Raw genomic sequence first — 24,530 nt, forward strand, 5'->3', positions numbered from 1 at the left:
CTGCATTTTTTCTACCAAAACGTGATCGAATCTAGTTTCTTAAGTGTAGACGATAAAATTTCATTTCGTTTTATTTCATATCCGTGTACGATAATTATCGTTTTTAATGACGCCTCATATAGCGTACGGCACTGGTCAATTACGCCAACGATCGCTTTGAATAAATAAGAGACGGTGAGAGGCCTCGAGCGCCAGTGGCGGCGCGTGCCCTCTCATCATTTCTTATAAATAATATGTATATAGATGCATACATAAGTATTTAAAATAAATATTTGAAGGCAGTCAGCACGCCATTCGCAATTTACAGGGCCGGTTCGCAATTAGTGACTCGCCTACAAATTTTAATATCCGGCGGACGGAAAGTTCTGCTCAAAAGCGAAGAGAAAAATATCTATGTATATTTAAAATATCATTTCAATCGCGTGAATGTCACGGTCAGTAATATAACTGAAAGAATTGTACAATTTACAGATTGCCGTGTTGTAAAGTTAAAATTAATCGGTAAAAATACGAATCGCAATGCCTGCTTGTTAACTTTGAACGATTTTTTTTTTGTACGAATGTTAATTCTTTGATCATTATCGCAAAAACAACTTCTTCCTAAAAAATAAACTCGTTTGAAATGAAAATGAATGCTTTTACACTGATAATTTCAATTATATTTTCTGCTGTATGAAAATAGTATTTCAATAATTGAATAATTCATAATTGAACTTCCCAGAATTTATTTATATCATAATAAATAAGTTTTAGTACCTACAAATTTGTGTAAAAAATAATAAAAAGCATGTTTATACATTCTACGTATCTTATTCAAGTAATCTGACACTTGCGAATAAATTAAATAATTTGGGGTGAGTAATTAAAAACCTAGTTTTGCATTTTACATATTTATTTTCACATGTCAATATTGTATGACTCGAAAACATCGATATATTTAATTTACAATATATATTTTTGTTTACATACGACTATTTTAATATACACAAATATTATTTACAAACATATGTAGGTATATACAGTGCTGTAGTGTAGTGACCACAGAGGCGTGCAAGACGTACGCCCAGGGTGCACAAAGGTATCTACAATACTACAACTCTGTATCTAAGTGAATCTATTACATAGCAAAATAAGCGATAATGTAGGCACAACAATCTATATATGTATATGTAGTGGACATCAAATCCACGTGTCACATTAAATTCTTCATAAAAAAAATCTTTGAAATTTGACAGGAATGATTATTTAAATGGCATTGATTAAACCTTTTTAACTATAAATTAATTCAGATCATCACGAAGTTGGCATTGTAGTTAAAATATTTGCGTGTGTATTTTAATTTGCTATTATTTGGTAGAGAAAATATGTACAGTAAATTACTGTTTTACTATTTGGTAAGCTATCGCGATATACTCACAACACACTACCTCAGTAAATAGTAGATAAACTTGTCAGATAAAGTTTCTAATAAGGGCAAAGCATATTTTACAGGAAAATCAATAGCGTAGGAAATCTTACTAAACATATTTAGGCACCTACGCGTAGCAAAAATTTTGTTTTTTTTTTTCTATAATATATGTATATGTAGAACAAAACGTAAAAAAAAACCACGAAAGTTTTAAACAAGAGTGCTGATTTAACAGTGAATAAATTGTTCACAACATTTCAAAATAATATAAGAAAATAAAATTAATTGCACAGTGAGCGTTCAAAACGTTAACATTTTAAATATTCAATATTAATGTATATTTACAATTTTGCACTTTACTAGTTATTTTATCGATTAAACAATAAGCGTACTAATTTACGAGAGCTTCTTAAATGTTTCCCTATTTTAACAGAATCGATGAAAACAATTTGGGAAACATTGTGTAATTCTATTCTCAGTCGAAAATTGTAATGCAAAATAAAAGCACTTCAATTGTTACTATTTTTATAATTAATATTTTTAAATCACACAGATAATGTAAACTTCACCTTTTTTATTGTATTTCAAATAAATTGTATTTAATGAACCCCTACGTACATACATACATATGTACATTGTGTTTTTTTCTCAGATTTAAAATAAATTTATGAGAACTCCAATAAAAGAGGTGTAATTTATTTTTATGGATTAGGTACAATCGCGTTCAATGCTTCTACTTTCATACAAAATTTTTGCTTACAATTTTAATAATACCGATTCTTATACTACTCTTTAGGAATGCAACCAAGTGCTACAATTCAATGCGGTCGTAATAAAATGTTATGTAAGGAATATACATTCAAATCGATTTATTATATAAATTGAATAAAATATCAATAATATCCAACAAAGAAAAATTCCTTCTTATTACAAATAAGTATAGAAAAGTGAATAAGACTTGATATATTTAAAAAAAAACATGCTTATTTATGCATAATTTATAAACATATTGGCACATAACAACGCTGACACTAATTGGTTAAATATTTTAATCATATTATTATTATATGGTAGTCATACACTACAATGCTAAACTTTAAAAATGCGAATACCATACATTGGCAATTATGAGTAAGTATAACTACATACATATCTATGCATGTAGATGTGTATATTTTTAAGTACATTTAATTTTTTTTGAGATTATCGATTACAAAGATATCTATAATTTTAAAATTAATCATTTATGTTTTTATCTTCATCAGTAATGTCGTAACAATACAGGTTTTTCGGACATTTTATTACTGTACCGTATATTAATTTACATATGACAAATATATCAATGCTGAATATAATTTAACGGGTAATATTAAATTTGTATACATATACACAGTCAAATGGAGAATAAATTATTTCATAAAATCACCGTATCAATTCAACAGTCCCGACAAATTAAAATAAATAACTTTTCGATTGTAAAATAATCATGTAAATTGGCTTAAGAATATACATTATATTTTACAAATTAATTTTGACATCATTCTAACTGAATAAACAATGTGATTTCACGCAATCGCTTTCATCAGAATTTAAATTAATTACGGATACGGTCTTTTGAAGAAAATAAATATTTACGTTTGACTGATTTACATTTAAAAAAAAACGTTGATACGGCTTTTACGAAATTTTACACGGAGTTTCGATTAATTCAGTTTATAAAAAGAGTAAGCAATTGTTGAATAATTTACTGCCATAAAAATTGCGCCTACACGCGCCACCTCTCATTCACTCACGTTTTAACTTACATGCACACACAAGACGATCGATCAAACACGATATAAGTACTTCCGCTCTTAATACTGGTTGCGCCGCATACATATAGGAACTATTTGAGAAAAGTCTTCTTCACAGACACGAATAAATATTTTAATTATTTACTTCTATCGTACATATTTACATGCGGGTATTTACAGATCAGATGATCCTCAAAGGCGCCGGTCCCAAGCGGTACAGGGGCGTTAAAGGAGCACGCAGAGACGCAGCAGCCAAGAGACCCGCTCTGTACTGGAACTCTAAAGCACTACAAGGTGGCGGTAAAGTTGCACAGGGCTCCCAACAAGGAGGACGCCAAGCAGGAGGTTCTATCCGAGCCGGAGGAGGCGCCGGTCTGTCTGGTGATATGAGGCTTTCTATGGTGAACGATCGCTTCGGTCTGTCGGGCGCCAATTCCGTGAACGAAGGAAGAGCCGGTGGAGGCGGTGGAGGAGCTGGAGGAGACGGCGGCTCCTCTGGAATCGTCGTGCCCCCAGCCAAGAAGAATCTGTTCAGATTAGCTAGAGCGGCTAGTTCCTCGTTGAGGACATCTTTGTCCGATTTGCGCAGTTTGAACCGTTTGCGTCGCCGTAACAGAGAGCCGTTCTCGAACATGTCGAACGCTTGGGGGTGAAGTGTCCAATAAGCGCCTTTTCCAGGCCGATCTGGTCGTCTCGGTACTTTGACGAAACAGTCGTTGAAGGAGAGGTTGTGCCGCAACGAGTTCTGCCAGCGCTGTGTGTTGCGGCGATAGTAGGGAAAGCGATCGGTGATGAAGCGGTATATGTCCGAGAGGGGCAGCATCTTGTCAGGAGAGCTCCAGATGGCCATCGCCGTCAGGGAGATGTAGGAATAGGGCGGTTTCTGTTCGCCATAAGATTCCCGCGGCGGACGCGGCATACTACCGCCGGAAGCGCGCACTCAAAACTCGATGCACGAACGAAGCCAACGAACACGACTTCCACCAGAGAACGTTCCACTGGAACTGTCCGTAGACCTGGCGAATACGCTACCAGAGCTTACACAGAGCCCCGCCTTCGTATCTCCCGTCCGCCAATCAGAATGCGCGACTTGGAAAGCTCGCGTCGCGATTGGTCGGTGGGAGGGGCTAGGCGTGTCGATGCACATTCCACAGCCTGTCGACAAATCACAAAACAAACAACATATGCACAACGAGTGTACATAAATCTGCTGAACGTATCAATTTACGATCGAACCAGATAACGTCGGTTAAAATTTCTATAAGCGAATGATTTCGATCAAATTGCACTGTCGGAACTATTTTATTTATATTTATTGTATATGGGAAACGAGATTTTGTGCGATAGGCAATCAATTTTATATCAGGCAGTGTTTCGAATTAGTTTCAATCCGAAATTTTTTAAATTGATACATGAGTCTATTGAATTCGTTGATATTTAACACTTTGCACTCTTATTGGAATTTCTCTTCACCACTAGTCTACTCTGGGATGGAAATTTTTTTTTTTTAATTTTAGTTGTTCATATTATTAATTTATGTCGAATATCAAATTGGTGACTTAATTTTATCCAAAAATAGGCAATTTTTTTTTTTAGATAAAAACTAAATATTATACTCAGTTATTTTGGGACTATCTGTTCGTCTCCAATTGTGACCATAATAACATGATGTTGAATTGGGATAGAATTTTTCGAATATAGTCACTAAATTCAATTATTTCAAACTATCATAATTACCAAATCGAACTAAATGATGAGTTTTACATTTCTTGTATTATTTATGACAGCAGTTTTGTATAATAAATGAGTTTTATTACTAGAAACTTTTAAAATATGCCTATAGAAATGTTTTCATACCTACCCTATAGTTCGTTAGGCAGTTTGGGTCCAAGGATGCAAAGCTATTGTCTGTTTACTCATTGTATTTTAATGCGTACCCACCCTCATAAAGTGTCTATTGGTTAGTTTTTAAACTGTTAGTTAAAATCATATTTCATAAAACTTGCACAATTTAAATTTTTGGATGGAAAATCGGTAAAAGTGAAAACCCTCGACAGGGCGGAGACCGCTAGGTCGGAAGGGAGGCTCGGTTGACCCGCTCCATCCTGTGATTGGCTACTCTTCGCGATGCCAATAGTATTGCCGTGCCCTGAATTAACTCGACTTTTACCTGATGAAATACTCAGACATATACTGCCTGGTTCACATGTAATTTCGGAAGGTTGGGCAGTGTACGGAAATATTCCACTTGATGCGACAGCTGCCACAGGTACCGGAAGAGTAAAAAGTAACATAAATGTGGTATATACTTCTGAAACATTACTCTCCAAACAACTGTACTTGGTAATAAATAATTTATTGTTTCAGAAAGATCTTTCTCTATTAATAAAAGTACATGTGTAAATTGAGACTTGAATTGATCTGAGAAAACTTCTGAATATTTTTCTCTGAGATTCAAACAATAGTTTTAAGTGCAGGTGAAGTAGTGAAAACAGAAATAGTATTTAACTACCTGCATTCTCGCAAAATTTGTCTTAATTTGAACAGTTATTTTGTCGATTTATGGCCCCCTATCTCCGTGGGCCCGTAAGCATTGCTTACCCCCTACATAGTAGTTACAACACTGGTCACCACTGCAAGTAAGTTGGGTGGACTAAATTAGAAAAAAATGTGTGCGGGGGGATGGATGAGAGTTGCGCAAAACAGAGACGAATTGAAGCGTGTGGAGAGGCTTTCATCCAGAAGCGAATTCTGCATGGTTGTTGTAAATGATGATGATTTTCCGGCAAAAGTGAGAATTCTCGACAGGGCGGACCCCTAGGCTCGGAAGCGAGGCTCGGTCGAACCGGTCCATCCTGTGATTGGCTACTCTTCGCGATGCCAATAGTATTGCCGTGCCCTGAATTAACTCGACTTTTACCCGATGAAATACTCAGACATATACTGCCTGGTTCACATATAATTTCGGACGGTTGGGCAGTGTACGGAAATATTCCGATTCTATGCGATTCTATGCATACGATACGATTCTATGTATTCTTCTTATATGCATATCATACTAAAATTGTGAGACAACGATTTGTAAAATCATGAATCAAAAATTTTTAGGAGCTGTTGATGATGAATTGACTAAACTTATTGCTAGTTTATCCGCTCTGCAACAAAAATGGCTAATAAGAATAATATTGAAAGATTTGAAACTTGGTATCGGAATGGTGAAAATATTGTTGTGCTTCCATGTTGATGCGCCAGATTTGCATGACTCTTCGAATAGTCTGTCTAAGGTATTTGTTTTTAAAATCTCTTTAAAAATATATAGACGCCGTTTAACCCTTTGAATGCTGACCAACGCCCATAGGCGTTTTGCTGACAAGTTCATGGGCCTGCAAAACGCCGATAGGCGTTGTATATTGAGCATGTAAAAAGTAAACAAGAATACTATTTGCTAAGCCTTTAAAGGTAGCATTGAAAAAAAATGTATTGAACATGGGTCGTGTAATCCGTGTCATTCATTTTTCAATATTTATAAAGACTCGTTTACACCGGAATTTCTGAATTCATAACCATATCAGAATTACCCGATGGAAATCCCCAACTGCTGAGTATTTTACATTGTAGTTTGGAATTTAGATTGGGAGCATTACATTTTAACAACAATAAAGAAGATGGAACTAGTTTTGGAAAAATACATTCATTAATAGACTTCTTTTGTCTATTTTATATTGTTGCAAGATTTATTAGAGTCTAAACACGTTTACAAAACTCGAAATCATCAGCGGTATATACATATAGGGTAGTGATCTAGAGTTTGTTTGGCTACAATTTTTATACCTGCTTCCTATTGGATTTCTAAATAATTCTAACAGAAGAGACGTCAGCACTCAAAGGGTTAAGAAAAACATGTCTAATTGTATATAATTTCCAAAATATGCGATTTTTTCCTTTGTATCAAATTGAAGGTGTGCACTACGCTGCGAAATCCAGATACACGATTGAATGAAATCGAAATAGATATATTTTCTCCATATAGGCCGATGTTATCAGAACGTTTGGATATTACTAAAATTAAATCTGTAATGAAAAGAGAAGACACATATTTTTTAGAAATGAAATTTGATGGCGAACGGTTTCAAATACATATGAAAGATGGAAATTTTAAGTATTTTTCGCGAAATGCTTTCGAATATACATCTTGCTATGGTGAAACTTACGATCGAGAAGGCATGCTTACTAAATACTTAAAAAACTGCTTGGATTCGTCTGTTCATAGTTTTATTATTGACGGTGAAATGATGGGATGGCACAAGGCAAAGAAAAAATTCAGTTCTAAAGGTACATTAACATTTAATAAATACAAAATCAAACTTTATATACATATTTTAATATGTTACTTTAAACAGGCCTAAATTTTGATGTCAAGAAGATAGCAGACAACAGCTCATATCGGCCATGCTTTTGCGCTTTTGATATTCTGTTGTACAACAATATAATTTTGACCAATAAGCCATTGTTTGAAAGATTAGAATATTTGGATATTTTGTTTAAGGAAGAAGAAGGTATAATAATGCACAGCAAGAGGGTCCAGACACAAGATAGGTAAAATATCACGTAGTTTCCGAAATGACATATTTATTCAGATATTCTCACATGACTTTACATATACATATTTAATAGTGATCAAGTTCTTCAAGCATTGAATGAAGCTATTGATAATCAAGAAGAAGGAGTAGTTCTCAAAAATATAATATCACCATATAAACCCAATAGTAGAAAAGCTGGCTGGTTCAAAATAAAACCTGTATTATAAAAAAGTATTTTTTTTAATCATTGCATGTTATGTAAAATCATATTTATATTTACTTACCTTAAATGATTTTCACTTTTAGTATACTGATGGTGTTATGAATGAGTTAGATTTTTTGATAATTGGAGGTTACTTCGTTGAAAATAAACGATATGGAGAAATTAAGACAAATTAAGACAAATTTTGCGAGAATACAGGCAGTGAAAAACTATTTCGGTTTTCACTACTTCACCTGCACTTAAAACTATTGTTTGAATCTCAGAGAAAAATATTCAGAAGTTTTCTCAGATCAATTCGAGTCTCAATTTACACATGTCCTTTTATTAATAGAGAAAGATCTTTCTGAAACAATAACTATTAGGCAATTTTCAGAATTATTTATTACCAAGTACAGTTGTTTGGAGAATAATGTTTCAGAAGTACATACATACATATATACCACATTTATGTTATTTTTAACTCCTGTACCTGTGGCTAGTGTAGAAAGAACATTCAATAAATTAAAAATAATTAAAGATTACAAAACAAATTCGATCGGTCAAACCAGACTCAATGAACTATCTATGCTTACAATTAAGCACAAAGAAGTAGCCAAAATGGACCTCAAACAATTAATTCATGATTTTGCAAACAGTAAGGTTTGAAAGAAGAGTTAAATTAAGAAAATTATATTATGTACCTGCATATTAACAATAATTATATTTATATTAATACTGGGGTGCGAAATCAAAAATTTGATATTTCGATTTAAAAAATCATCGAGGGGGGGGGGCTTGATGATTTTTTGCTTACGGGCCCAAAATTCCTAGTGACGCCAATGGTGGTGACTCCCCAATTTTGTCTTATATCTTCACTATATCTACTATATTCACTACCCTTGTCATACGTCTCACCCCATAGGCGGATCCAAGGGGGGTGCCATGGGTGCCTGGCCCCCTTCCCACTTGGGACTAATTTAATTTCATATATATTGTAAATTTTTCATATTTCCTGAATGGGGTTTTACACCATAATAGTTTTCTTTAAAAAAATTACTATAATGTAAGTATCATATCTACTATTATTTATATCGTAATGTTACATCACATAAGTTTTAATTTTTTTTTATGTTCAATTTCAAAATGGCACCCTCCTTAACCACTTTCTGGATCCGCCCATGTCTCACCCAGTGGTGTCACCCTAATGGTTTCCATGGGTTTCCGGAAACCCGTTGTTAAAAATCAAAAGTTTCCGGAACCCGTTATTTAATCTAAAAATTTATATAATTTTTGTCAAAAATCTTGAAAATTGAATGAATTTTCATGTAATAGTGACTTGCGACGAATAAAAATGTATATCTAATATATAATTTGGAAATAGACTTTGTATGTATGTATCCTTGGTTCATTCGTCGTCCGTAGATCGGTGACGTCATCGAACACGTGATTCAATTTATTTTTTTTTCGATTCATAGGCGCCGATTTGATTTTTTTCGATTCAATGGATTCACCCCCGCGGGGGTGCAGTCTTATGGGGCCCCGCCAGGGGCGCCACAGAGGGCGCAGGGGGGCGCAGCCCCATGGGGCCCCGAAGTGGGCGAAGCCCCATGGGGCCCCGAAGGGGGTGCAGCCGCATGAGGCCCCGAAAGGGACGCAGCATTATGGGGCTCAGCCGCATGGTGCCCCGAAGGGGGTGCAGCCTCATGGGGCGCAGCCGTCATCGAACAAATGATTCGATTTATTTTTTTCGATTCAATGGATTCACCCCCACGGGGGCGCAAGGGGTGTAGTCCCATGGAGTTCATGAAACCTAGGGCTGTTACAAAATTACGTTAGGTCACAAAGAGCTACACATGTACATATCTATGTTTATAATTTCAAGTTAAAATATTTTGACAAATAAGAATTTGACATTTACACAAAGCTTGTCGATTAATAAAAATCGATATTTTTGGAGGTTTCGATGAAAATCGATATTTTGGAGAAAATAATTTAGTGGAAGCCTAAATTGTTATCGATGAAATAACATTTCTAGCAATGTAAAACATCAATAGATTTCATCAATTCATATATTACTAATTTCTTAAAATTAATAAAATACATTGGGTATGGGTCAAATAAAACAACAACTATTTACCAACATAATTTATAATTGTGTAGTTGAAAAAAGACATATAAAAATACACTTCTGGCTGATTTTCAATATTGAAACGGAAGAATAAGAGGTAGGTTCCCATGAGAAAAAGACACTATTAGAAATATGAACACAATGATTCCAGTTATAGTTAATTTTAATTCATTTAATGAATTTCATTATATATGTAATTTTTTATAATTTCCCTGTAAGTTCAGGTACGGCTTTGAAAAGGTCAGCGACTAATCCATAATCAGCAACCTAAAACGATATATTTAAATTGAAATAAGTGACATAATCTTTTTTTTTTATTCATTTTACAACAGAATTAACCTGGAAAATGGGTGCCTCAGGATCTTTATTGATGGCCACAATGGTCTTAGAATCCTTCATGCCAGCCAAATGTTGAATTGCCCCACTTATACCCACAGCAATGTACAATTCCTGATACAAAAATAATTAATGTATATTTCTTTTTAAAGCAATCATTTTTAATTCAAACCTTCAATACTTACAGGAGCAACAATTTTTCCAGTTTGTCCAATTTGAAGATCATTTGCCACAAAGCCAGCATCTACTGCTGCTCTTGATGCTCCCACAGCAGCATTCAACTTATCGGCAAGATCGTACAACAGTTTGAAATTATCACCAGATTTCAAACCTCTGCCTAACATATTAAATACAGATTTATTATAATATTAATATTGATTAGTAAAGAAAACGTAAAAAAAAATAACACATAATATTAACCTCCAGATACAATGTTTTTAGCACCAGTCAATTCCGGCCTATCAGATTTGGACAGTTCTTGAGAGATCCATTCAGTGAGGTCTGTTTTATAGTCACCTTGAGGAGCTTGTTCAATTGATGCTGAGCCTCCTTCTAATGCAGCAGCCTCGAAGGATGTACCTCTTATTGTAATAACCTTGATCGCATCTTTAGACTCTAATGTCATAATAGCATTACCTATGTACATATAAAAAAGATATTTTTATATGATTTGCATTGAGTTAATATATTTTTTTCAAAATTAGAATTCAACCACATCACCTGCATATATAGTACGTACAAATGTATTGGCATCTTTGATGCCAATAATGTCTGACACAGGTGAAACGTCAAGTTTAGCGGCGACTCGTGGCAAAACAGCTTTACCAAATGCACTTGCGCCTGCCAATATGTGCGTGAAGTTAAACTGCTTCTGTGAAGCTAAAATTAGGGGCGTCAAAGCCTCAGCTGTAAATCCTTTAAAAGCATCACTTTCAGCCACAAGGATTCTGTTAAGACCAGCTACCTTGGACAACTGTTCGGCTATCTGAAGTATAAATGAACTTATATCAATAAACAAAATTAATTAATGTCTATCTAACACAAGATCAATTACTAACTGGGCCGCATTTCGGACCAGCCACAAGAGCAGTCACTTCACCAGCAGGTAGACTTTTAGCAGCAGTTATAGCATTCCTCGTTGAAGCTGACAGTTGCTCACCATTGTGTTCAGCTACAATTAATGTGCTCTGATTACGCAAACCCTGTGATTGGAATATGATAATATTAATAAATAATACGTCAAAACATTCGAAACATATTGTATATAATTCCTTAGAACATAAATATACATGTTGTTCACCACGTGAAAAAAACTAGTTCCAATCTTTAGGTTAAAGTGAACTTTGAACCCAACAATTGAGATCATTATCTAATAAGATGTATAACTGCGAGTTATTGTGCTAACAACGGTTACGCGGTTACGTAAACGCCAATTCCTAAAAAAATAATATAATAGCAATAAATAAGAACGACCGTTTACGTAACAATACAACCTTATCTGGAATGGGAATACAGCTATCGTATGTAATTGATGGAGAGTAAAAATTAGTATATTAAATATATTTGTGTACAACCTGGGGGCGCAGGGGGCATAGCCGCTGTTGGTGGAGCCCTCGCAACAGAGAATACCTCATAGTCATCATGAGGGCGGCAGCACAACTTAATGACAGTTAACAACTGACGTGAGCACCTTTGTACAAGACTGACAGTAATGGCCAAAACACTCGCTATTACTAGCATTACTTTAACATTATTATGTACTGCTTGGTTCTCTTTGAGGAATATATTTTCTAGTTAAAAATTATAACTAGTACTTTCAATTTAACAACAACATTTATATTATTTCTGAAGAGTCACTTATTTTTGTCACTCAATTAAAATATCCCAATCTAGGCTTTGTTTGACCAAAAAACATTGGAGGAAACGCCATAGTTGTTTATCAATTGAACTAAAATAATTTATCAATTGACAGAAAAATAACAGTTTTGATGAACAGGTTCACCATCAAGGGTACACAATGTCGCAGGGATTCCATGACTCAACAATATCACAGGACTCTTAGGACGAGCGCACATGGGGATTGTTTTGTCCCGTTGTCACGATAAATTAAGATGGTAAACGGACTATTCCGCTGTAGGAATGCAGTACAGCAATAATTGTAAAGATTCATTGTATCTCCAATTTTACAGTTACACGCCCAGATGTGTGAGCCTAAGCACACGACCCTTCCCAGAAAGAAACGGAAATTGCGTGAAACCATCCGGAAAACGTGAGCAAACATAAAATGCAGCCACACGACGACCTCTAAAAGTTGACCCAAAACATAGCTGTAAAGACCCTTTGGACATGCGTTAATTCATCTGGAGCCCGAGAATGCACCCAGTTCGAGGAAACCATATATTCCCCCATCGAACTACAGCTGCAATTAACTACTTCCGGATCTTTACCCCATTACACCCTTGAATTCCTGGGAACTCGACCAGGGACCATGAGCGAGCCCAAGATGCAGCTACATCGCGACCTTCAGGCAATGACATTTTCACACGGTCGTGCTTTCGACTGCAATATATAAACCCCCGGAACGGATTCAATAAGCAGTTCAGTCAGACCTTCCATCGAAGACAACCAACTAGCCTTCTTCGCTGCGATTACACTGTACTAAACATTTGTATTGACTCTACATACAATAAAGTACTCTTTAAAACTCAACCGAGTTTCCATAGGCCGGGAACCAGTCGAAACCTATCACCTGTCCTATAACTGGTGACCCCTTCAACAAAGATCGCACCTTCACGCCTATACCGCAAAAAGCGATCTCCTTCAATCTTTACAAATCGCAAAGATTGAAGGAGTTTGTGGGTGCCAGATGTTCCGCGATCGAGATTTTAGTGACTTGCGTGAGATCGCTTTTTGCGGAATAATCACCGAACCATTAAGATCGGTGAATGCCGTTCATATATGTATACGGCTATAGCTTAGTCTTAGCTTCAAACCCAAATGAACAATGAATGAGTGTAAAGTTTCATTACTTTAAAACATTGACGATCCCACATATAAATAAAAAGGCGAAAAAATAGCCAAAATGATACTTTTTGAATATAATAATATGGTTAATGACAGTTAATGTTTAAATAAATACTTAATGAATTTTTTTAATGACTTTAATTTTTATATTTTGTTACGACTATTATAATATGTACATATCAATTTTAATCAGGCGTTATGCTTTTTCTCGATGTTCTATGAAATCGTTTTCCCAGCTCTTCTTAGGTTTTATATATAAGTTTTTAGTTGAACCATGTTTTCCAATTCCTGTAAAATTGTATTTTGGAAAGTTAGCTTATGAATAATACTATAAACAAATACATATGTTGAGTATATAAAGTTACGATTTAACCTTGTTTAAATTTGGGTAAATTTTCCATCATATCATTTAACACCGTAGTCTTAAGATCTGCAAAATTTCTTTCATCGTATTGATCAGAATGGCTACATTTAAAAATTTTACAATCATACTCAATAGCTGATTTAGAATATTTTGAAATTGAGTATGCTAAATTTAAAGATTGGCCCAATGCTAAAACAAATTATAAATCGATGTGTAATGTACATACATACATACATATGTATAATATAATGCACTATTATATAAAAATTAAATGAAAACGTTCAATCACCTGTACCAGTAGCAACCGACCTAGCTGCTAGTCCCCATGTGTGAGCAACAACCCCGCTGAGTGCACGTCCCGTCATAATTAAATCTAAAGCTCGTGATTGTCCAACAAGTAATGATAATCTTTTAGCACTTCCCAGTACTAATGGTGCGCCTTTTAACAGTAATGTTACAACATTTCAAATGTATTTAATATACATAATTGGGTGAAAATGCATATTAAAATATTTATACCGAAACGTCTGCCAAAAAAACCCATCTGTGCCGTATCTTCAATCACTCTGAGATCACACGCTAACGCCAATTCAAAACCCTCACCTACAGAGTATCCATCCATAGCACATATTACAGGTTTTTTACACAAAGGATTAATTTTCCAATAATTCTGAAATTTAATAGAATACATACTCTTATATAATTATAATATAGGTATGTACAAAAATTTTATCTATTCAAAATCAACCTACAATTGAGTTTTCTAATGATTCTGGTCCATCTTCTATGAGTTCATCAATATCAAAGCCTGAACAAAAATTTCCCCCCTCTCCATATAATACTGCAACACTCGAATCTGATTTGTCAAATTCTTCAAATGCAAGTTTCAATTGTTCGATTATACTAGTATTTAGGCAGTTTCTTTTAGATGGTCTATTTATACCAATAGTGGTAACTCTGTTAGATTGATCTACAAGTACACCTAAAATAATATTTGTAAATAAATAAAAATGTGCAAACGAAAATAGTTTTAATTGGAATAATTACAACGAGATTAATTTCCCATATCATATAAACATTTTTATACGATATGATATTGGTTATTTGGAATAATATTATTATATTACTTATTGTGTGCAGCAGAAAATACAAAATTTTAGGTTATATTTTCATATTTGTAATTCCAAGATGAATATACATTTTTAAATTTAAGAAAAAAAGTCATCTTACTAGATGATGCATTTTCAGAAGAGAACTGCCTTGACAGTGCTGTAAATCTCTCAAATATTAATTTCGTTCGACTCCACATTTTGAATATGATCATGCGGCTGTCAAATATCGAGCTGTCAGTTAAAGTTTTATGATTCAAAGCGATTGAAAATCGTCCTTATACGTAAATTTTATAGGATAAAGTTAAATTGAATTTTTACGCAAATACGTTACTTATTTTTCAAGTAAGCATTTATTTTTAATAAACTGACAAATTTCATCCACGCGAACTATCATACTAACGTGAACTCGAGTGCTAGACATTCCATATTTTCGTGACAATGGTTATTGTATGCGCGATCGCAATGTGCGAAATAACCCGTTTACCCAATTTATTGTAACTTGAAAAGTTAAACTGTAATAATTAATTAATTGGTGAGATTAAGAGGGCTGGACACCAACGCCTTATCCATACAAACGTATTACACTTCTCCCTTCCTAAATTATGGCACTAGAGAAATTATTTTTTTAATATGCTATGGATATCCACCATTGGGATGCATCTATCGTTTTATTTTTTTGATTAGTTATTTTTTATTGGAGCTAGGAACCGCCAAACATCTATAAAATCGCCTCTTTTTTACACCCACGAAAAGAGTCCAGCGTGCTTGTTTAACGGTCGATTTAAAAAAAAAATACGCACATAGTTGCACAGAAAATATCTTTTTCATACCGATGATGAAATTTTTTTAGGAGAAAATAGGATAATACGAAACCTCGATTTTGTCGATTTAAAATACGTTTTATCTGGTCGAAGCGCAACTGTCACATTCACTCAATATATATATATATATATATATATATTGTCACATTCACTCAATATTTATATCGAAGAAAGGAACGGCAACAAAATTAAGGTTTCGGATGTACAGCTCTCTTAAAGATCTTGTAAATGATATGATATCGAAAAATAGCTTCTGACACTCCAAAGAACTTCACAGACAAATAAAGATATGTCCCCAATGTTCAATTTTTATTGTTAGTGTACAATACTTCAAAAGTTAACTGTATAATAATAGAAGTTGGGTTAAACGTTCAATATTTATTAAAACAAAAATAAATAAATTGGTATTCCAATTCACATTGATTTCCTACGGAAAAATGCATTTTCATTTCATTATTGTGCGTTAAATTATACAAATACATTTTTAATGTGGTGTATAACAAAAAAATCAGTTTATTAAATTCAATTCATAATCTTCCGTTGGAACAATCATCTTTTGATCAATACATTTGGAAATCCAATCAAGGGTCACCATCAGAGGTTTACACATATTTTTTTGTATACATTTTTTTACGTTAGCAATACTCTCAGAATCTGGTACAGAAGATATTACTATGTGAGTTGTATCCGCATCTATACTGTTGCAGTATGTCCCGCCATATAATTCTACCTCGATCTTTAAAATACTCAAATGCATTTTTTCATTTAATACATAATCAATTTGTGATTCAATAAAATATATATTGCACATTCTCAAAAAAGAATATGGGCTAGCACCATTAAAAACTAACTTATCTAAATGCAATATCTCAACTGGCATCAGATTCACTGTTGTTGACTAAAATAAATTAGATAAAACATCAAAAAAATATTTATCATATATGTATAAAAAACTTTAAAAAAGATAATTGACAGAGCTTACAGTTTCTTTGATCTTCTGCATAGAATATTTTAAAGACTCTATTGTTGCAGGCGTTGTAAAACCATCACCATATTTATCATATTTAAGGGCAAACTCATTAGCGATTTCCAATGACATACCAATCAAATCTTTGGGTGTCCATTTTAAAAGTTCTCCAGAAGAGATATACTCTTCATTCAAAGATTTTAAAAACCATTCAACATTTGCGACATTATGCTGACCAGATTTAATAGCATTTGTCATACGAACATTTTTGTCTCCAGCAATTATACAAAATGTATTTTTACCTATATAAAATAAAAGGTAATTTAATACAACTCAAAAATTATTTTATTTGCAGATCTTAACTTAATATAACCTGGATTTTGCACAATTTGTCCTCCATTTTCTACGACTTTTATTTCAAGGTCTGATTTTGTTATATCTTTATTTCCGGTGATTATACAAAATTCTTTTCCAGAGAATAAACTAGATTTTTCTGTGACGTTACCGACAAAGGCAGGTTGAAATTGAGCCCCAATATTTATCAACTTTGCTTTTTTTCTCGGTGAAATATCACTAGATTTTTCTATATCATTATGGTCAATGTTACGTGCAGTCAATTTTTCAACTCCATGAGAAGACTAAAAATAGTGAAAATAAATTATTCTCCATTAACTTATTTTAAATACATTGTATATACAAAGAAATTATAAGAACCTCTGTAAGAGTAGAGAATTCCCCGAGAGTCAGACAGTCATACCATGGCTTATCATATCTAATTTTTTCGACTCTAGGAAAACGTACAGTATATTCCGTTTTGAAAGCATTTGTTTTTACTAATTCTGATGCTTTAACCTAACATATTTGAACAAAATATTAAAATTTAGCATTTAAAAGCATAAGAATGAAAATAAAATAAGACAATACTTGAAGTATGAAAGACTTGTTAGGTTCAATCCAAACATCTGGCTTATCTTTGGACCAACACACTGATTTCGGATTGGTGTCTTTACTGACAGTATTCCAGTGTGGTTGTAATTTAGTGCAAAGTTCTTCAAATTCTTCCCTGACTAATGTCAATTTTACTCTTCCCGCCGAATGAAAAATGTTTGGTTCACCATCTAAAATACAAATAAACTACAACTGCTAGTCTTAAATCACGTAATATATTTTATTTCACATGAAATTCGAACCAGCATTTTTTGAAGAATCTGCAACACCCAATAACACGCTGCCAATTTCTCCATATCGTTTATTTTCAACGAAGTAACCTCCAATTATCAAAAAATCTAACTCATTCATAACACCATCAGTATACTAAAAGTGAAAATCATTTAAGGTAATTAAATATAAATATGATTTTACATAACATGCAATGATTAAAAAAAATACTTCAGGTTTTATTTTGAACCAGCCAGCTTTTCTACTATTGGGTTTATATGGTGATATTATATTTTTGAGAACTACTCCTTCTTCTTGATTATCAATAGCTTCATTCAATGCTTGAAGAACTTGATCACTATTAAATATGTATATGTAAAGTCATGTGAGAATATCTGTATAAATATGTCATTTCGGAAACTACGTGATATTTTACCTATCTTGTGTCTGGACCCTCTTGCTGTGCATTATTATACCTTCTTCTTCCTTAAACAAAATATCCAAATATTCTAATCTTTCAAACAATGGCTTATTGGTCAAAATTATATTATTGTACAACAGAATATCAAAAGCGCAAAAGCATGGCCGATATGAGCTGTTGTCTGTTATCTTCTTGACATCAAAATTTATGCCTGTTTAAAGTAAGATATTAAAATATGTATATAAAGTTTGATTTTGTATTTATTAAATGTTAATAAACCTTTAGAACTGAATTTTTTCTTTGCCTTGTGCCATCCCATCATTTCCCCGTCGATAATAAAACTATGAACAGACGAATCCAAGCAGTTTTTTAAGTATTTAGTAAGCATGCCTTCTCGATCGTAAGTTTCACCATAGCAAGATGTATATTCGAAAGCATTTCGCGAAAAATACTTAAAATTTCCATCTTTCATATGTATTTGAAACCGTTCGCCATCAAATTTCATTTCTAAAAAATATGTGTCTTCTCTTTTCATTACAGATTTAATTTTAGTAATATCCAAACGTTCTGATAACATCGGCCTATATGGAGAAAATATATCTATTTCGATTTCATTCAATCGTGTATCTGGATTTCGCAGCGTAGTGCACACCTTCAATTTGATACAAAGGAAAAAATCGCATATTTTGGAAATTATATACAATTAGACATGTTTTTCTTAACCCTTTGAGTGCTGACGTCTCTTCTGTTAGAATTATTTAGAAATCCAATAGGAAGCAGGTATAAAAATTGTAGCCAAACAAACTCTAGATCACTACCCTATATGTATATACCGCTGATGATTTCGAGTTTTGTAAACGTGTTTAGACTCTAATAAATCTTGCAACAATATAAAATAGACAAAAGAAGTCTATTAATGAATGTATTTTTCCAAAACTAGTTCCATCTTCTTTATTGTTGTTAAAATGTAATGCTCCCAATCTAAATTCCAAACTACAATGTAAAATACTCAGCAGTTGGGGATTTCCATCGGGTAATTCTGATATGGTTATGAATTCAGAAATTCCGGTGTAAACGAGTCTTTATAAATATTGAAAAATGAATGACACGGATTACACGACCCATGTTCAATACATTTTTTTTCAATGCTACCTTTAAAGGCTTAGCAAATAGTATTCTTGTTTACTTTTTACATGCTCAATATACAACGCCTATCGGCGTTTTGCAGGCCCATGAACTTGTCAGCAAAACGCCTATGGGCGTTGGTCAGCATTCAAAGGGTTAAACGGCGTCTATATATTTTTAAAGAGATTTTAAAAACAAATACCTTAGACAGACTATTCGAAGAGTCATGCAAATCTGGCGCATCAACATGGAAGCACAACAATATTTTCACCATTCCGATACCAAGTTTCAAATCTTTCAATATTATTCTTATTAGCCATTTTTGTTGCAGAGCAGATAAACTAGCAATAAGTTTAGTCAATTCATCATCAACAGCTCCTAAAAATTTTTGATTCATGATTTTACAAATCGTTGTTTCACAATTTTAGTATGATATGCATAGAAGTAGAATGCATAGAATCGCTCTCAGCCTCCAAAAATGTTGCTACAAAAACTCTGCGCGGCAGAGTTTGTTTATCGTTTGCTCATTGTTTACTAAACTTCGTCTCTCTCTCTCTCTTGTATCTCTTCCGACTTTCCGTCTCTCTCTTCGATGGCTCGCTTTTAAGACGATACTTTGTTAACAATGACCATTCTATGCATTCTACTTCTATGATGATATGCTATAAAATATTCGATGTTAAATTATTTCATTTTACTCACTGGGTTGGTTGTTGTTGTGATAAGAGGCCATATTGTCGAGTCGTTTATTAACGTCTAAAAGTGAAATATCTTCATTGTTTGAGCGGCCACGAGATTTGAGAACCCAGTACGCCACATCGGCAAAATCAGCCGATGTAGCCATCGATGATGAAGGAGCTTTGTAATTTAATAATTTCTGTGCGTCACGACCCTGCTGGGGTAAATTTAAAATCCTTATATACATTTTCGCGAATGTCGTTTCTTTGATGCCGTACGGACCTCGTTCTCGTTCACATTGGGGCAGTAATAGCCGAATAATAGAATGCAGATCGGCATGCTACAACGTATTTAATTTTTAAATAATACAATTTTTTTTACTAAATACATAATATTCAATTGTAAATACTAACGTTATCACTATTATTATTTAAACTTCTGCAATCATTAAGATATTTCGTAAGAATGTCACCTTTCTGCTTCCCTTTGGCATTCTTAATCTTTTCACAAATATTGCAAAAGTTAAGGAAAGTGATTTTTGCCCCAACATCATCGGATGGTATTTCAGGATTATTCATGCTTCAGATGAAAACATAAAGTTTAATCAGTAAGTATTTTAATGTAAGTTATGAAACATTGTCTGTAGGAAAAGTATTCATTAAAACTAAATTTCTAGATGAATTTATTTGTTCATAAATAAATGAATGAGCACTGTAGTGACGTGTATTGTGATGAAATGAAAGCCTCATATTTATAAAACAATATATTTCATTAAATACATTCTGGCAAGTTCCGGACAGTTAATTCGGTAAATTAAATGTAAATTGAAGGCAATTTCTTTTTGTAAGTTAAAAATCTCTGGATCGCTCTCCATCAACTCGTTTGTTTCTTCAAGAGCTCGTTTATAATATTCGCACGCCAAATTAAACAAGCTATGTTGGTGATAAGCTCTTCCTATATTATAATAGATCTCATGACGAGCAAACTCTCCTCGCAAATTCTCGTATGTTTTAAAAAAGGCAGTCGCTTGAGCGATCAGAGTATTTCTATTGATAGCCGATTTTTGCGATGCAAATTGAATCATTGTTATGCCACATAGCAGAGTGTTTAAAGCAGTCGGTTGAAATTTATAACAATCCAGGTATATTTTGATAGCAAATCGATAAGTGCCCGATTTGAGGAAATAGTTGCCAAACAAAATATTAATGTGAGGGTCATAAAATTCTTTTTTTTGCAAAAATCTATTTAAAAATTTATAAGAGCGTGGATCCTCACCCCTCTGAAGTATAAGATTCAAAAGATTCCATATACCAACCTTATCAGACATCGTAATGATGAAGTTTTTTAACAAAGAAAATGCGTGATAAGAGTCAGAGTTGTAAAAACTAGCCAACAAAGAAATGAATTCTAATTTCCTCCTGAATGGGGAGAATCGTTTACTAGCAAGAGCCAAAAAAGAGATGCGTTGTAAAGTCGTGTATTCTTTCAATTCATATGCAATTGTTAAAATATCCATCAGCATTTCCCACTCAACCTCTATAGTGAGTTTATCGCAAGTATTTTCGAATGAGTGTGTCTCCACGACAATATCTGCCCGAGCCTCACGCATTGCTCTGAGCACATCGTTTGTGTCTTTTATTAACAATGATGCTACTTCACTTCGGTGTCTAATCACATGAAAATGCCTACTTAGCAGTAGATGACCAGCGTTTAAGTATTCGTATTTCTTTCCACTATTTTTAAGAATGACACATCTTTCGTATAGTATTCCAGTATCTAAAATATCGCTATTCTCGTCGTGCATCAAAGCTAGGTAAGCTTCGTCGATTCTGTTACTGCGTTTTAAGAGAGCTGATAGCTTAATACGTGCATTCATATGTTGAGGTGCCAACATTACGACTGTCTGGTATGCTTCAATAGCTTCATCGTCTCGGTCGAGTAGTGCTAGACATTCAGCATATTTAAGCCAAACAGCAGGCAGGCTGAAATTTTTACTCTTCACCAATATACTCAGTAATTTTAATGCTTCTGAATGCTGATTCTCACTTGTTAATGCTTCTTCAATATCTAAAAATACATCTCCGTTCGTTTCGATATCTTCTTTTTCTATTATCATAGAGACAAACGTATTGATAAGATGAAACGCTTTTAAATGAATTAAACATATTATTAACTTTGTTCTAAGATCGATTGGAAGAGATGAAGGCATATTGCAAGATATTATATTCATAACTTCTTGTGTACATCCATCCTCGGACAGTGTTTGAAGATCAGCAACTATTTCAACATCACCTTTGGCAACGAGAACTTCCAAAGAAGTGTTATACTGCTTTTGAGCAATTAAAAGTTCTAAATATAAATTCAAATCTTCGTATGTAAACAAGTCTGAAAATCTTTTATAAGCCCTTTGCATAATGTTGGAAGCTAAATGAATTTTATTAAGAGCATGATAGTCTCTAGCAATCGATTTCGCCATTTGCACGACTGTTGGACCTTCACTATCGGGATACGAGTTCATTAGAGACGTACGACAAGTCATGATAGAAATATAATTTGGAGGGGTCAAATTGAATTCCTCTAAATACTGCAACCTCTCCAATCTTCTCATATGGTTAGCGATATTTTTAGGGTCAACTTGAATGGCTCTCGTAAGACAGTTGAGTTCTTGTTTCACATCTCCCTTTTCTCTAAGGATCATGGCTAACCGAATCCACTCTTTGGAATCTGGATTGAGATGGGCAGCTATCAGTGAGAACTCCAAAGACTTTTCCGCGTCACTCTCGTATATTTGAGCTAGAGTTTGGAACGGCTCGTAAGCAGTGGGAGTCTGTCTTATGATCTCGTAGCAAATTTTCTCAGCTGTGCCATGATCTCCACGAGCATATCTCAAATTAGCTTCACCCATGAGACCGGCGAGCGCTGGAGGAAGATGACTTCTTTGTCTTCGCTTTATACGTCGGCTTCCTTCACCCAAATTACGACTTGACTCTTCGTTTACATTCTCACTCTCCGCTATACCGTCACTCTCATCGGGGGGTTCCTCCACTTCGTGGACCTCTTCGTATTCATTACCAACGTCCGCTTGGTCTTCGTCTTCCGCTAAAACGGGGCCGAACCACTTTTCCGAGTATTCGGCGAATGTTAGCTCCCCGTTGAGGAATTTGTTGGCGAGATGTTTCTCAACCGCCATTCTTTCTATGTCACTGGTATACTTTGAGTTGAACGAATCCATCTTATGTTGTCGAAGGAAAAATTCTAACGACAACACACGTACTTACATAATTAATAATAATTAAAAAAGCCCACGTGCGGACTCGAAGACGTTTATTTGACGTACCGATAAACGTCAAACTATCAAACAGTGCATCCAACATAAATTTAGTATAAAAGTAAACATTAGCAGTAATAGTATAAACTGATTATTTCGCACGTTGCGATCGCGTACACGACAATCGTGAATACGGAATATCTGGGACTTGAGTTGTCGTTAGTGTGATAGTTCTCGTGGTAAATTTCGATGGATGAAATTTTCGGGTGCCAGATGTTACGTGAACGAGATTTTAGTGACTTGTACGAAATCACTTTGTACGGAATAATCACCGAACCTTTATAATAACTGTACTGTGGCGGCTCGCTTATACGACATGGTCGAGTTTGGTTGCCTTCCTGCGAGTGGGGACCAACCCGGCTGGGTTCGGAGAGCCACTACTCACTCTGTCTTCAGCTGTCATATAATAAACACGTGCATTAACATGCCAGTCGTCTCATTCGTTCATCCTCCATAGTACCATTAAAATAAAATTAATAGGAATATGATTTTGTGGGAATATAGCACGACTTGTGATATTACATCAATACCAGTGATCTCATCATCGATTCTGTACAAACATGCATAACTCAAGGGCAACGACCCCTTCGACCATTCCAGAAGAAAGAGTTCATCGCTTGATCGTAAAACGAACGAAACCCAACAGTGATGTCATCAGGCGACCGCAACACATGCCTTGAAAAGTCATTAACGCGTGGCATATGACTCCATTCTCAAACGAACGACGTCCTAGCGCTGACCCCATAGCTATAAAACACACGTGTCCTGGAAGCGAAGACAAAGCACCTGCACACGGCACGCATCAAGCCAGAACGTATATAAAGCGACGCACCAGCTCCCAACACCAGAGTGAACCTCTGGAGTTCAACCAGCTCACTTCTCCGAAGCTCAACCTCTTCGTACATACAATAACCATTGTAACAATTGAACAAAAATAAACGATCCTCTTACAAACACAAACGGTGTTTTCTTAGACCGAGACACGTACAACACATCTGTCCCGCGTACTAAAATTTTGTATTTACAATAATGACAACATTGTGGCGGCTCGCTTATACGACATGGTCGAGTTTGGTTGCCTTCCT

At 34.4% G+C, this 24,530-nt stretch overlaps 5 protein-coding genes across 8 annotated transcripts; all 5 read right to left on the reverse strand.

The window, feature by feature from the left end:
• Positions 1 to 3,382: 3,382 nt before the first annotated feature.
• LOC143910768 (fork head domain-containing protein FD4-like) lies at positions 3,383 to 4,120 on the reverse strand. Its single transcript, XM_077429363.1, has one exon. The coding sequence runs from the start codon at positions 4,118 to 4,120 to the stop codon at positions 3,383 to 3,385; it is 738 nt and encodes a 245-aa protein (XP_077285489.1).
• Positions 4,121 to 10,114: 5,994 nt separating this feature from the next.
• On the reverse strand, positions 10,115 to 12,199 carry wal (electron transfer flavoprotein subunit alpha wal). 2 transcript variants are annotated; one of them, XM_077430238.1, is made up of 7 exons: positions 12,022 to 12,199; positions 11,506 to 11,649; positions 11,168 to 11,432; positions 10,868 to 11,083; positions 10,633 to 10,784; positions 10,451 to 10,561; positions 10,115 to 10,378 (listed from the first exon to the last, which is right to left on the reverse strand). In XM_077430238.1, the coding sequence occupies exons 1-7, from the start codon at positions 12,088 to 12,090 to the stop codon at positions 10,313 to 10,315; spliced, it is 1,023 nt and encodes a 340-aa protein (XP_077286364.1). In that variant the 5' UTR covers positions 12,091 to 12,199; the 3' UTR covers positions 10,115 to 10,312. The 2 variants fall into 2 exon arrangements, with proteins under 2 accessions (XP_077286364.1, XP_077286363.1); XM_077430237.1 differs by having other exon boundaries at positions 11,168 to 11,428; positions 11,502 to 11,649; positions 12,022 to 12,182.
• A 1,392-nt stretch (positions 12,200 to 13,591) lies between these two features.
• Positions 13,592 to 15,201, reverse strand: LOC143910195 (putative enoyl-CoA hydratase). Of its 2 annotated transcripts, none has more exons than XM_077428568.1 (6): positions 15,066 to 15,201; positions 14,588 to 14,817; positions 14,355 to 14,505; positions 14,125 to 14,274; positions 13,845 to 14,024; positions 13,592 to 13,759 (listed from the first exon to the last, which is right to left on the reverse strand). In XM_077428568.1, the coding sequence occupies exons 1-6, from the start codon at positions 15,157 to 15,159 to the stop codon at positions 13,668 to 13,670; spliced, it is 897 nt and encodes a 298-aa protein (XP_077284694.1). In that variant the 5' UTR covers positions 15,160 to 15,201; the 3' UTR covers positions 13,592 to 13,667. The 2 variants fall into 2 exon arrangements, with proteins under 2 accessions (XP_077284694.1, XP_077284693.1); XM_077428567.1 differs by having other exon boundaries at positions 13,602 to 13,759; positions 14,355 to 14,529; positions 15,066 to 15,189.
• Positions 15,202 to 16,059: 858 nt separating this feature from the next.
• DNAlig4 (DNA ligase 4) lies at positions 16,060 to 23,480 on the reverse strand. 2 transcript variants are annotated; one of them, XM_077429115.1, is made up of 13 exons: positions 23,396 to 23,480; positions 20,531 to 20,696; positions 20,142 to 20,457; positions 19,642 to 19,817; positions 18,594 to 18,966; positions 18,330 to 18,525; positions 18,125 to 18,251; positions 17,926 to 18,049; positions 17,660 to 17,853; positions 17,450 to 17,587; positions 17,109 to 17,373; positions 16,751 to 17,037; positions 16,060 to 16,666 (listed from the first exon to the last, which is right to left on the reverse strand). In XM_077429115.1, exons 2-13 carry the CDS (start codon positions 20,693 to 20,695, stop codon positions 16,277 to 16,279), a joined length of 2,751 nt encoding a protein of 916 aa, XP_077285241.1. In that variant the 5' UTR covers position 20,696; positions 23,396 to 23,480; the 3' UTR covers positions 16,060 to 16,276. The 2 variants fall into 2 exon arrangements, with proteins under 2 accessions (XP_077285241.1, XP_077285243.1); XM_077429117.1 differs by lacking the exon at positions 18,594 to 18,966 and having other exon boundaries at positions 18,330 to 18,379.
• On the reverse strand, positions 20,727 to 23,476 carry LOC143910585 (general transcription factor 3C polypeptide 3). Its single transcript, XM_077429118.1, has one exon. It carries the CDS (start codon positions 23,347 to 23,349, stop codon positions 20,869 to 20,871), a length of 2,481 nt encoding a protein of 826 aa, XP_077285244.1. The 5' UTR covers positions 23,350 to 23,476; the 3' UTR covers positions 20,727 to 20,868.
• Positions 23,481 to 24,530: the final 1,050 nt, after the last annotated feature.

Source organism: Arctopsyche grandis, chromosome 4 (genome assembly GCF_051622035.1).
Source record: "Arctopsyche grandis isolate Sample6627 chromosome 4, ASM5162203v2, whole genome shotgun sequence".
Lineage (NCBI taxonomy): Eukaryota > Metazoa > Arthropoda > Insecta > Trichoptera > Hydropsychidae > Arctopsyche > Arctopsyche grandis.

Excerpts from the sequence above, each read along its gene's own strand:
- wal (XM_077430238.1), bottom strand. The coding sequence starts at position 12,090 with ATGATGACTATGAGGTATTCTCTGTTGCGAGGGCTCCACCAACAGCGG. Across the intron at positions 11,650-12,021 it reads TATGCCCCCTGCGCCCCCAG|GGTTTGCGTAATCAGAGCAC; the intron begins GTTGTACACAAA and ends TTCCAATCACAG. Across the intron at positions 11,084-11,167 it reads TGTACGTACTATATATGCAG|GTAATGCTATTATGACATTA; the intron begins GTGATGTGGTTG and ends ATATGTACATAG.
- LOC143910195 (XM_077428567.1), bottom strand. The coding sequence starts at position 15,159 with ATGATCATATTCAAAATGTGGAGTCGAACGAAATTAATATTTGAGAGA. Across the intron at positions 14,530-14,587 it reads AATCATTAGAAAACTCAATT|AGTATGTATTCTATTAAATT; the intron begins GTAGGTTGATTT and ends TAATTATATAAG. Across the intron at positions 14,025-14,124 it reads GTCGGTTGCTACTGGTACAG|CATTGGGCCAATCTTTAAAT; the intron begins GTGATTGAACGT and ends AATTTGTTTTAG.
- LOC143910585 (XM_077429118.1), bottom strand. The coding sequence starts at position 23,349 with ATGGATTCGTTCAACTCAAAGTATACCAGTGACATAGAAAGAATGGCG.
- LOC143910768 (XM_077429363.1), bottom strand. The coding sequence starts at position 4,120 with ATGCCGCGTCCGCCGCGGGAATCTTATGGCGAACAGAAACCGCCCTAT.
- DNAlig4 (XM_077429115.1), bottom strand. The coding sequence starts at position 20,695 with ATGAATAATCCTGAAATACCATCCGATGATGTTGGGGCAAAAATCACT. Across the intron at positions 19,818-20,141 it reads TCACAACAACAACCAACCCA|GAGCTGTTGATGATGAATTG; the intron begins GTGAGTAAAATG and ends AAAAATTTTTAG. Across the intron at positions 17,038-17,108 it reads ACAAATTGTGCAAAATCCAG|GTAAAAATACATTTTGTATA; the intron begins GTTATATTAAGT and ends TATTTTATATAG.